Consider the following 12,539-nt stretch of genomic DNA (forward strand, 5'->3'; position numbering starts at 1 on the left):
CACTGATTGTCAGAGTGAAATCACTGTTAGATCCACTGCCACTGAAACTAGATGGAGTTCCCTGGACTGGAGGGCGGTTTGCATAGCTCAAATCAGGAGTTTGTGAGCTTCTCCGCTTGTATACCAGGCTAAACCTCATCCCCACAATTCCATCTGCACACATCTCTGCTAGTTCTACAGCTGATCTTCACTGTTTCTCCTGGCTGGAGCTGCTGTCATGAGGGACTCCCCTGAGTGACGACTTGATCCCTCCTCTACACTCTGGAATACGCACAACAAGAAGAAAATCAACTCAGAAGACTTTGACAATATTACTTGACAGAAGCATGTAACTTGACAAATGCAGCTCAAAACCCTACAAAACGCTGAGAAGCAGCAGCAGAGAGAGAGTATGGATGATCAGAGCGAGTGTCCCCATGTTGACTGGGAATGATTGACAACTGAATGCTAATTAGCGTTAATTCTCATACTGACTGATAAACACCTCTCATATTGTGCACAATCTGATCAATATAACACACACTCACATCCCCTTAACTGAAGACATTAATCACAGTCACCTACAGGAGAGCAGAAATGACAAATATTACAACTGAAGTATTTATTTTGTGTAGTCAATTATTTTTTTTATATTAGTTTGTGTTTTTGTGTTAGTTTGTGTAGTATTTGATTATTTCTCATCAGTAGCTAATTTTTTGTTTGTTTGTTTCTCTGTGATTCATTCTCAGCAGTATTGTGACTTTCTATGTTACAAAAAAAGTATAAAGTTCATCTCACAGTTATATAATTTTTACTCTGCGGTGGAAACAGAATTGAATGTGCTGTTTCATTTAACTCTTGTTTGTCTTCCCTTACGCAAAGAAAATATATTTTCTAATATATGAATGATCAATATATGAAATGACACAACGGTATATTAGAAATTATACAGAATGATATATTGTGTAAATATATTACAATATATTAAGTAATACATAAGGAATTACCACTTTAAAAACATGTGACAATATATATATCACAATATATGTAATTTTATATTCATTATTTTATATACACTTCATAATATATAGATGCACGTGTGATAAGAAATGGTGCTGCATGTGTATAAATATATTAAACATATATTTACTCATGCAGTACATACACACATATATCTATATCTATATTTGGAAAATCTATATTTCTTATATTTAACAATCATTTGCAATATACATGTTTCATATTTTAAAATATATCTATTTTACAATAGCATAAGCACACCTGCTCACACTGAAGCACTTAGTGAACAAACTATCACATGTGCTGAAAAGTGCACAGCCATTACTTTTTTAAATAAAGTAACATATAATCTTAATGGTGTTTGGCCAATCGTCATCTTAACCACAGCTCTACTCTTCAGCACAACAGTAACTCCCCAAACTCACACACACCAGAAACCCTTTCATCTGTGAATGTGTGTATAATGTGTGTACATACATTCACATTTATATGGGAACATCTATGTGCAATATATACACAATAAAGGATCAAACGTTATGAATAATATAGATTTATTTTTGTCTCCGTTTCTAAATATATTTGTATATATCAATATATAATTCACATTTATATGGGAACATCTATGATGCATATTATTGAAAATATAAGTTAGCATTTCCTATTGCTGTGTATTTAATATTATGTAGTATATGTATTTTTATTTTTATGTATTTATATGTTGTTTTTTGTTGTGTAATGTTTTTTAATTTATTTTAATGTATTATGCAATATATCGCATTATATTTTGCAGTATATTCCCAGATATTTTTGTTCTGTAAGGGTTTTTCAGTAATCTGTTTTATGAACATTCAATAAATAAGTTTTAACTATTTTAGTCTGTTTGTGTTTTTCAGGTCTTTCATTTCACACGTGACCCTGGAGCACAAAATCAGTCTTGAGTCGCTGGGGTATATTTGTAGCAATAGCCAAAAATACATTTGGTCAAAATTATTGATTTTTCTCTTATGCCAAAAATCATTAGGTAAAGATAAAGATCATAAAGTAAAGATCATGTTCCATGAAGATATTTTGTAAATTTCCTACCATAAATATATCAAAACGTAATTTTTGATTAGTAATATGCATTGCTAAGAATTAATTTGAACAACTTTAAAGATGATTTTCTCAATATTTAGATTTTTTTGCTCCCTCAGATTCCAGATTTTCAAATAGTTGTATTTCGGCCGAATATTGTCCTATCATAACAAACCATACATCAATGGAAAGATTATTTATTCAGCTTTCAGATGAAGTATAAATCTCAATTTCGAAAAATGGACACTTATGACTGATTTTGTGGTCCAGTGTCACATTTTATAAATAATCTTCACTCAGTGGAGCATGAAAACACCTGCAGGTTCATGATGAAACAAACATGCAGCTTAATTATGAACCTCACAGATATAATGATAGATAAATGTAATTGTTTTGAAGATAAACATGTGTGACACATATCATTCATCTCTCACTGTTCTGATGTTTAATGGTTATTTGAAGTGTTTCTGGTGTTATTTGAATTTTTTATTGTTTTGAAGATGATTATGATATTCTTTTTTATGAGAGGAACATTACTCCACCTGATGATGCAGATATGAGTTTAACTTAATTTCACCGTTTCACTCTTTATTCTGTGAAATGGGTGAGTTTGACTAATAGAGAGACCAGGTTTGCTCATATTCATCAGTTTACAGCTTTATCATCTTATCATCAGTTACCGGTTTGTGTACTTTCTCATAGTTTTATGAATAAGTTCAACAAAAATGGCTAAAAGTTCAGATAAAACTGTAAACTACAATTCTTATCTTGTTCTTATCAGTTAAAGACACCATGATAACAGTTTGATGAGCTCATGTGACACTGTTTGGCACTTTTTATTTATTTTTTTTAATTTTTTTTATTAATAATAAAAAAAAAAGTTAGACAAACTGAAATCACCCAGATCTCAGTCGTGTCTCTGATTTATAAAAGCACATAATCTCTAAAAGCTGCACAGATTCAATCGGTCCAATTTCCAACACATTTAATTCTCCCTACAGAGAGTATAAATATATGAGAAAAAAAAAAAAAAAAAAAACACTTCCAAAGTGTGAGAGAAGCAGGAGACGAAAACAATAATAATAAAAATTGAGTCTGTGTGTTTGTGAGTCTGATAGAGAATCTGCAGAGACACTGATGGACTTTCTGTCTAGTTGTTTCTCTCGGCTAATGCTTTGACCACCGACCTCCATTATTAAGAATGAAGGATTTATTTAGATGATTTTATTTTAGATATATGTTTGACAATGTTTCAGATCCTCCTTTGAGCAGCTGCAGCATCAGTTCAGTCACTGTGACTCTGACTGACCGAGGTTTTTGTACCACTCTTTATCACTGTGTGAACACATTCAGTTTGGTGTGTGTGATTTGACAGTAATAATGTCCAGCATCTTCAGTCTGGACTCCACTGATGGTCAGAGTGAAATCACTGTTAGATCCACTGCCACTGAATCTAGATGGAGTTCCTGACTGGAGGCTTTTTGCATAACGAATCAGGAGTTTAGAGCTTCTCCAGGTTTCTGTAAGTACCAGGCTAAATAATGTCCCAGAAGCACCAAATGCCATTTGTGCTGGTTTTACAGTGATCTTCACTGGTTTTTCTCCTGGTTGAGATGCTGCTCGATTGAGGGACTCTGAGTGAACGCTGATACTGGTCCTCAGTACACTCTGAAACCAACAACAAGAAGAAAATCAACTCAAAAACTTGACAATATACTTGAAATGCAGACAACTTAAGCTGAATATCAAAATTGTGCTCCACAAACCTTGAGCAAACGCGCTGTGAGGTCCCGCTGAATATGATGATGAAGGTCATGTGATAAGATTGTTGTGTGTGTCCAGTGTTGAAGGTGGTTAAACTCACGAGCACGCATTGAACACTCTCGGAGCACTGCAAGCATTCTGATCAACTATGCAACACCCACTGTGCTCAGCCTTGAGACACGGAAGACGCAAGGTCGACCTCAGTTAAACAGACACAGAAAAACTACTTGTTACTAGAATGTGCAACACCTAGAGTAAAACATACTTGATTCATCACTTATATAGATCTTCTCTAATTAGCCAGAATATCATATCATTCAATTCAGGTCTGAATAAATATACCAAAACCAACTTTAGATTTGACTATTAACCCGACTTTTCAGATGAAACTGAGATTTGGCTAAAAACATCACTGTACATCCCCAAAATCAGGGTTTTTAAAGACCTGCGGATCATCACAGGTCTCTGTCAATCACTGAATCAAATCTGAGTTTGATGTGGAAGTACGTCACAAATGCCATAAAAAACATGTTCAATCTTTATAACTCTTTATAAAAAAAAATGTAAACACATGATGTCCCGCTGCTGAACGAGAGCATGACACGAATGGCGTCACGCGCACGTCCACAGTTTCAGCTCACGATGTCCCACCTTGTCCTAATGGGTTGTATTGATTTTATATTCCTTCCAAACCTATTGGAATACTATATTGAATTATCATAATCTTGTTTACAATATCGATTATTTATATTTTTTGTGTCTAGAATATGCCCTTATTAATGTATGGGCATAAGTGTCGGAGCAGGTAACTGTGTAGTTATGTATGTATGTATTACCCCTTGAGAAGGAGGGACGTGCGGACGCCTACAAGTACCACAGGAAGAATGTGTGTTTATGTGTCCCGGCCTGTGTGTGTGACCATATCAGGCAAACTGGTGTATATGGGCATGGGTAGGAAAAGGTAGACAAGGTCGAGGGGGTTTATGAGTGTGTAACCCATGGCCCCATGGTTCAAAAAGTTATAAAACATTACAGATGGATTTTTTTTTTTATTGAGAAAGTAAAAATGCACCAAAGTTTCTGTAAAGGGGTAGGGTTAGGTGTAGTAGGGCAATAGAAAAAATACAGTTTGTAAAGTATAAAAACCATTATGCTATGGAATGTCCCACATACCACCAAAACAACCAGTGTGTGTGTGTGTGTGTTGTGTGTGGTCTGATGCTAGAACTTAAAATGTTTTCAGTCATCTGGTAAAGTTACTGGCGTTCAAGGACCGAGGAGGCCATGCTGCATATGGGAGGATCTTGGAAAATTTGGGGAAGCCAACTAATCAAAAAGATGACAGGAATATAAAGGAACTGATGAGTCTAGTAGATTGCTGCTTGCTATAGCTAATATACAACCAAATTAAAATAGAAATAATGATATTTAATGTATTTACTGTTTTTATTGATAATTGCCAGATTGGACTTACTTTACCTGACCTGAGAATAATAAATAATAAGGTTAGAGGTGTTAAGATCAAAGTACAAACCGCAAAACATTGGTGATATGCATATGTTGTTGTTGTTATTTTGTTTATGGTGAACAGCATCTGTTGGGTAATCTGGTCCTTAATTTTCACTTTCAAATTGAATATAATTGTTAATTCTTCCATACATTGATATGCATATATATGCGGCATTATATTGACTCCATAGATATTACTATAAATTATATTCATTATCATCTGCTATGAAACTGAGGAATGTGTTTATATGATGATGATGTATTATGAGGAATGATAGAAAGAAGAATAAGGATAAATCCTAAATGTCGAAAATCAAAATAGTGAAGGATGGAATAATATCTGCTGAAGATCAAAAGTGACTGAATTTCTACTTGAAGGACAGAAAATGACACGCGACGAAATGACTTTAGAAAAATCATGATCAAAAATGTCAACTACAGATGAAACTCAACAAATCAGATGTTTATTATACGATTATATGTTTCTTCACTGCTGAGTGAGTGATAGTGTTTGATCAGCTGCAGCATCAGTTCAGTCACAGATTCACTGTTTGATCGGTTCAACGCTCTGAACTGGAACAGTTTCTCTTCTGCTCATGAGAAATGAGTTATGAATAATAAATTCATTATTAGCTTGAGATGAAGGAGATATACTTTAGAAACTGCTCAAGAACATCTTTACGTTGCTGGTGATTCACAATGACTTTTCTATATGACTTTAAAATTAGATATGAGTGTATTATAATGTAAAAAATCAAAACAACATGGTGCTGTTATTGGTTGCAGATTACAGTCTAATAGAGCTGATTTGACTCCTAACTCAGTTTTGAGCTCATGTGTAGTTCTGTGTTTGGTCTCTGTGTGTCAGTAGTGAGTGATAGTGTTTGATCAGCTGCAGCATCAGTTCAGTCACTGACTCTGACTGACCGAGGTTTTTGTACCACTCTTTATCACTGTGTGAACACATCATCACTGTTGATTTCATGGTAACTCTGACAGTAATAATGTCCAGCATCTTCAGTCTGGACTCCACTGATGGTCAGAGTGAAATCACTGTTAGATCCACTGCCACTGAATGTAGATGGAGTTCCTGACACATGATTGTCTGCAGCATAAATCAGGAGTTTAGGTTCTTCTCCAGGTTTCTGTAAGTACCAGGTTGGTGGATGATAACTGTAACCCTGGTAAACTTCAGGACTGGTTTTACAGGACATAGTAACTGTGTCTCCTGGTTGAACAGGTTTCACTGCAGGCGTCTGAGTGACTGTCACTTCAGCTGCTGATTCTACATCAAGAAAAATGAACAAACATTCAGAATTCAGTATTTGTTGATGAACAATATTTCTAGCACAGATGATCAGTTAGAATAGAGTATGTTTATTTCCTCACCTGTGAAACAGTAGCTAGTGAAGATCCAGATGAAGATGGTGATGAAGTTCATGGTTGCTGTTGGTTCAGATTCTCAGAGTTCAAACTCACAGAGCTATAAAACCTGCTGAAGCTTGTGCTGCAATGCAAATCATCTCTATGTAAATCTGTGTACGAGTTACAGCAGATGATGCACATAAAACTAGGGATGTAACAATTCACTCAAGTCACGATGCAATACTATTCACAGAAATGTCACGATACGATTTTCTTAATTTTTTTTTCTCAAGAAAATTACATTTTGGACAAATTTTAAATGAAAATGTGTCTTTTTATTATTGCTGCACATTTTTCTTAATGAAATTGAAATGTATCAAATAACAAAACTCAAACCAAACCAAATCAAATAAATAACACAAATAAAATAAATCTCTTCATATAAACAAACTAAGGCTTTGCATGTGCCCTTTCTATTTAAAGGTGACCTATTATGCTCCTTTTTACAAGAAGTAAAATAAGTCTCTGATAACCCCCAGAGTGTGTATGTGAAGCTTCAACACAAAATACCCCACAGATAGTTTTTATAGCTTGTTAAAATTGTCACTTTTAGGGTATGAGCCAAAATGCAGAGTTTTTGTGTTTGTCCCTTTAAATGCAAGTGAGCTGGTGCTCCCAGTCCTGTTGATTTTGTCACTTTTTGGGTTTGTGCTAAAAGTCCCCTTTTTAGAAGACAAACAAAACAGGACAATATCACGCACAGAAAATATCAGAAACTCTCAGTAGCGGTGTGCAGCCTTATGTGTTCGAACTGGAATCAGACAATGAAATATCACAAACTTTATAAGTCCCACTTGTGATTATGAGCTCGACAAATTCAAGCGGTTGACTTCACATTGCTTTCATATGCAATTTTTAACTACCACATTCCCATTTACGATCATTCTGGTACCACATGAAGGCAGCATCAGTGAAAACAGGCAGAGCGTGAAGCGTTGGTATTGATCCCTCTTTCATAATCAACCTCTGCGATAATCCAGCGTTGAACCGACCCTCGTTTGTAAGGCAGTCTGGTGTGAAATGATCTTCACAAACATATAGGACTTTACCGATTGTTTTCTGGGACATTTCATTCGAAAATGACATATAACCACAGTGTCCTCAGCGCCTCAGATGGAGGGAGACTATGAAGACTTCTATGTTCGTTGGTGCATCCCAAAACACAACACTTGTAATGCCTCTTTGGCGCTGACATTATATCTCCAGCAGCTACAGCAAGAAAACAGTAATGCTGGACTGCTGCTTCTCACTCAGGGCTGTGTCTATGCTAATAGGCCAGAGATCAGCACAAATGTATGGTCCTTTTCCCTCTGATGATGTCAGTGTAGGAAGAAATCTGTAATCGTTTGTTCAGAGAGACTGTTTATGATTTATTAGGATTATAAAAAAAAAAATGAATGGGTGGATTTTTACAATTATAGGCTGGTTGTTTTCACACACCTTATAAACGTGATTTTTGCATAATAGACCACGATTTCAAATCTTGTCGTGTGTGCATGTTGAAGATTTGAGGGAAGATAATCTGCAAAGATTTCCCTTTTGTGCATGCTGCAACCAGATTTCATAATCGGTTAGGATTTTAAAACTGTTGTGTGAGACCAGCTTAAGACATATCCGAACAAAACAGAAACAACAGACGGGCTGAATGAGAGCACAGATTCACTCTCTGCCAGCAGGTGGCGCTTATGGAACAGTGGCATTATAGCATTTCCTTGGTAACCTGTGTAAACAAAACAGCTCTGCGCTTATAAACACTACTTCAATCATATACATAGATGCCTCATTAGCGACTGTTTCTGTAAGTTGCTATACATGAGCCGTCCACCATATTGTAATGGTCAAATTGCTTATCTCTTAGCATGAGAAAACTTAGCTAAATAGACCAAAATAATTTTCTTGAACCAGGCTGTAAACGTTTTTTTTCTGCTGTTGGGTATTTTAACATGGGGAGTCTATGAGATTGTCTCCCTTTTGGAGAAAGCCTCTAGCGGCCAGTTGACGAATTACAGTTTAAGTCACTTCCTTGTTGGCTTCATGAGAGAGAGCAGGAGGTTGCCACTTGATTATTTCACAGCTCTGTGGAATACTTGATTCTGATTGGTCAGTCCCCACATTCCGAGGTATGTTATTCCCCGATAACAACCGGTAAAAGCTAATAACACAGGCTCATATGGGTAACTGCAGTCTGCGCTATTTGCTTGCTAAGAACAGTTTTTCTTGGTGGAAGCTTTGCATTTTGTTAGCTAATAAAATATTAAAATTCAATTCAATATTATGTGTACAATTATTTAATTATGGCATCCCGGTATCGCAGACTACGTTTCATACAAACACAGCTGCTGCTATATTGTGCCAATTGTTTTGTGCACTGTAATGGATTGACCAACAAACTGGTAAGATTTTAAAACAGTTTCATCTTAAATCAATATCTTTTATCAGCTTAATTATTTATGTGGTGAAACGTTGTGTAATAAGTGCACCGTATTCCTTAAATGTCAATCTAGTTTGAACTTGCCTAAAGCAACTGCTGTTTCATGGAAGGTTTGTGTTCAAATATCTCAACTCACATCAATGTTTTGTGTCTAATTATTTAATTTTGTGGCAAGCAGCCATGTAAGCAGAATAATGTACATCCAGCCGGTTGTTATACCCAAAATAAAGCCCTTCAAGGCAAGGCAAGGCAAGTTTATTTATATAGCACATTTCATACACAATGGTAATTCAAAGTGCTTTACATAAAAAGAAAGCAAAATAATCATGAAAGAAAAAAAAAATAATAATAATCACAAAAATAAAACAAGGAATTTAAAATGATTTAAAAATTGACTTAAAAAGAATTTAAGACAGTTAAAAATAGAAAATGATTTTGCATAAAATACAGTGCAATCAGTTCGGACATCGCACAGTGCTCATTCAATAAATGCACAGCTAAACAGATGAGTTTTGAGTCTAGATTTAAAAGTGGCTAATGTTTTAGCACATCTGATCTCTCTTCTGGAAGTTGATTCCAACTGCGGGCAGCATAGTAACCAAAAGCAGACTCCCCCTTGTTTTGTGTGAACCCTTGGTATTTCTAACTGACTCGATCCTAATGATCTGAGTGGTCTGTTAGGTTTATATTCAGTGAACATTTCTGCAATATATTTTGGTCCTAGGTCATTGAGTGATTTATAAACGAGTAAAAGTACTTTCAAATAAATCCTAAATGTAACCGGAAGCCAGTGTAAGGACCTGAGGACTGGTGTGATATGCTCAGATTTTCTGGTTCTAGTCAGAATTCTGGCAGCAGCTGCTTCTGGATGAGTTGCAGCTGTCTAATGGTCTTCTTGGGAAGGCCGGTGAGAAGACCATTACAATAGTCCACCCTGCTGGTGATAAAGGCATGAAAAAGTTTCTCCAAGTCTTGACTGGAAACAAAACATCTAATTCTTGCAATGTTTTTTAGATGATAGTATGCTGATTTAGTTACAGCTTTGACATGACTACTGAAACTAAGATCTGTCTCCATAATCACACCAAGATTCTTGACTTGTTTTTTAGTTGTAAGACCTTTAGAGTCAAGGTATGCATTCACCTTGAAAACTTCATCTTTGTTTCCAAATACAATGACTTCAGTTTTGTCCTTGTTTAACTGAAGAAAGTTCTGGCACATCCAACTGTTAATTTCATCAATACATTGGCAGAGGGAGTCAATAGGGCTGTAGTCATTTGGCACATAAGGCTAGGTAAATCTGGGTATCATCAGCATAGCTGTGATAGGCAATTTGGTTCTTTTCTCATTATTTGACTTAGTGGGAGCATATACAGGCTAAATAAGAGCGTGCAAGAATTGAGCCTTGTGGGACTCAGCATGTCATGGACGTCCACTTAGACTTACGCTCTCCTATACTCACATAACCTCTCCTTTCTAAGCATGACCTGAACCATTTGAGTACCATTTTCCAGTCTCTGTAGAAGTATGTTATGATCGACAGTGTCAAACGCAGCACTGAGATCTAGTAATACCAGCACTGATATTTTGCCAGAATCAGAATTTAAGCGAATATCATTTATTTATCTTAATGAGTGCTGTCTCTGTGCTGTGATGCTCTTGGAAACCAGATTGAAAATTATCCAGGTATCCATTTGAGTTTAAGTATTTGTTCAGCTGATTAAAAACTAACTTTTCTATAATTTTGCCAATAAAAGGAAGATTTGATATTGGTCTATAATTGCTCAAAATGGTGTTATCAAGATTGCTCTTTTTCAGAAGGGGCTTAACAACTGCAGTTTTCAGGGAGTTTGGAAAAGTCCCAGAAAGAAGTGAGGTAGTTCACCATTTTTGCAGAGATCTGTTTCAAACAGTTAAGCACACTTTTGAAAAAAAAAGATGTGGGAAGTGTGTCAAGATAGCAGGTTGACGATTTCTTCCAAAATTTTGCTATCAATTGCTTCAAAAATAGACATAGTATCTTTTTGATATTGCGGCCGAATCTGTCTGACCTCTGCATAATTTGAGGATGTGCTAATCGTCTTCCTCATATTATTGATCTTCTCAGAGAAGAAGGAAGAAAACTCATTGCATTTGCTGTCGGAGAGCATTTCACTGTGAAGTCTTATACATCAGCCCTATAAACTTTCCTAAAGACAGTCAGTTTCCCTCAGAGATACATGCATTTGATAAACCCCACCCACAATCAACTGTATCAATGATTGGTTTAACATCTCAACCAACTTTGAATCATCACATATTTGTATCGATTTTCAACTGGCTCAAGGTGCATCATTACATTCTTTAATAAAAAATATGATTTATGTGTCTGAAGCTCCAGGTTTTCTGAGTGATTCAAATGACAGTTGCATCAAGAAACAAGTATGTCACTGTGAACTCCATGAGAGGGCAAAGGTCATTCCAGAGGTCACAGGTCATCAAAACATCTTTTAAAAGCCGCTTTAATGATTTAAATTGCTTTAATAAATAAATGATTATTTTTTAGATTCCCCAAAAATTGGTAAAATGTCTAATAAAAATGTAATTAATACAGGCATTTCCTGAATGATCATAATTTAATTCATTTACTTTTTTTATTTATAAATAATTCCTAGATTTCATGCATCAAGGGACATTTAGAGATGATGAGGCTGTTTATGATGAAAGTCAACAGATTATCCATCACTGATAAACAGAAGAGCTGATGTTAAGTCTCATATCAGTGTGAGTGTCGTGGAGTTTGTGTTCATTTGAGTGAGATGGAGTCTTTTGTGTGACTTCTTTATCCACGCACTGATGTCGTGTTGCTCTGCTGTTCACAGGCTTTGTAAGAAGTTAATTCAGATGACATTTTTGCAAAAATGACTAATAAAACTTTATATAAAAATTGTTGATATATTTTCTTGAATCTGAAAGGAGGGAAATGCTTTCTTCTTGACTGAGTTGACTGTTGTGTGTTTGTCAGGTGTCACTGGCCCCAAAGTGAGCCGGGCCCCTGCCGCCCTCCAGTGCAGAGATCTCCTCCAAAGAAGACAGCGACACTGAATGTGTGTGGCTGGCAAGGGCTTCCCTGTCAGACTGGAGCCCTGAGCTTGGAAGGTGGACAGGGAGCAGCAGGCTCCCAGGAGAGCAGCGCTGGGCTCCTGGAGAAGCGACAGTCTGTACAGCTGGAGCAGCAGCCTCGGACTCTCTCTGAGCAGGGAGTGGATGGAGAGCTGTCTCAGTGAGCTGTGAGGGCCACACGGGCAGCCAGCCTGCGCTCATGGACACGTGACGAGACAGCAGTGTTCAGAGTAGA

At 36.3% G+C, this 12,539-nt stretch overlaps 1 protein-coding gene and 1 gene segment (V, D, J or C); both read right to left on the reverse strand.

Moving 5' to 3' along the window:
- Positions 1 to 3,974, reverse strand: part of LOC122142265 — a 9,381-nt gene extending 5,407 nt beyond the window's left edge. Inside the window, 2 exon segments of the V gene segment in view lie at positions 3,840 to 3,866; positions 3,938 to 3,974. Of these exon segments, the coding sequence occupies positions 3,840 to 3,866; positions 3,938 to 3,974 (64 nt within the window).
- Positions 3,975 to 6,296: 2,322 nt separating this feature from the next.
- LOC109068060 lies at positions 6,297 to 12,505 on the reverse strand. The gene is made up of 3 exons (XM_042752225.1): positions 12,214 to 12,505; positions 6,736 to 6,807; positions 6,297 to 6,631 (listed from the first exon to the last, which is right to left on the reverse strand). The coding sequence occupies exons 1-3, from the start codon at positions 12,503 to 12,505 to the stop codon at positions 6,297 to 6,299; spliced, it is 699 nt and encodes a 232-aa protein (XP_042608159.1).
- Between the last annotated feature and the right edge of the window lie 34 nt (positions 12,506 to 12,539).

The sequence above is a fragment of the Cyprinus carpio genome, chromosome B24 (genome assembly GCF_018340385.1).
Source record: "Cyprinus carpio isolate SPL01 chromosome B24, ASM1834038v1, whole genome shotgun sequence".
Taxonomy (NCBI): domain Eukaryota; kingdom Metazoa; phylum Chordata; class Actinopteri; order Cypriniformes; family Cyprinidae; genus Cyprinus; species Cyprinus carpio.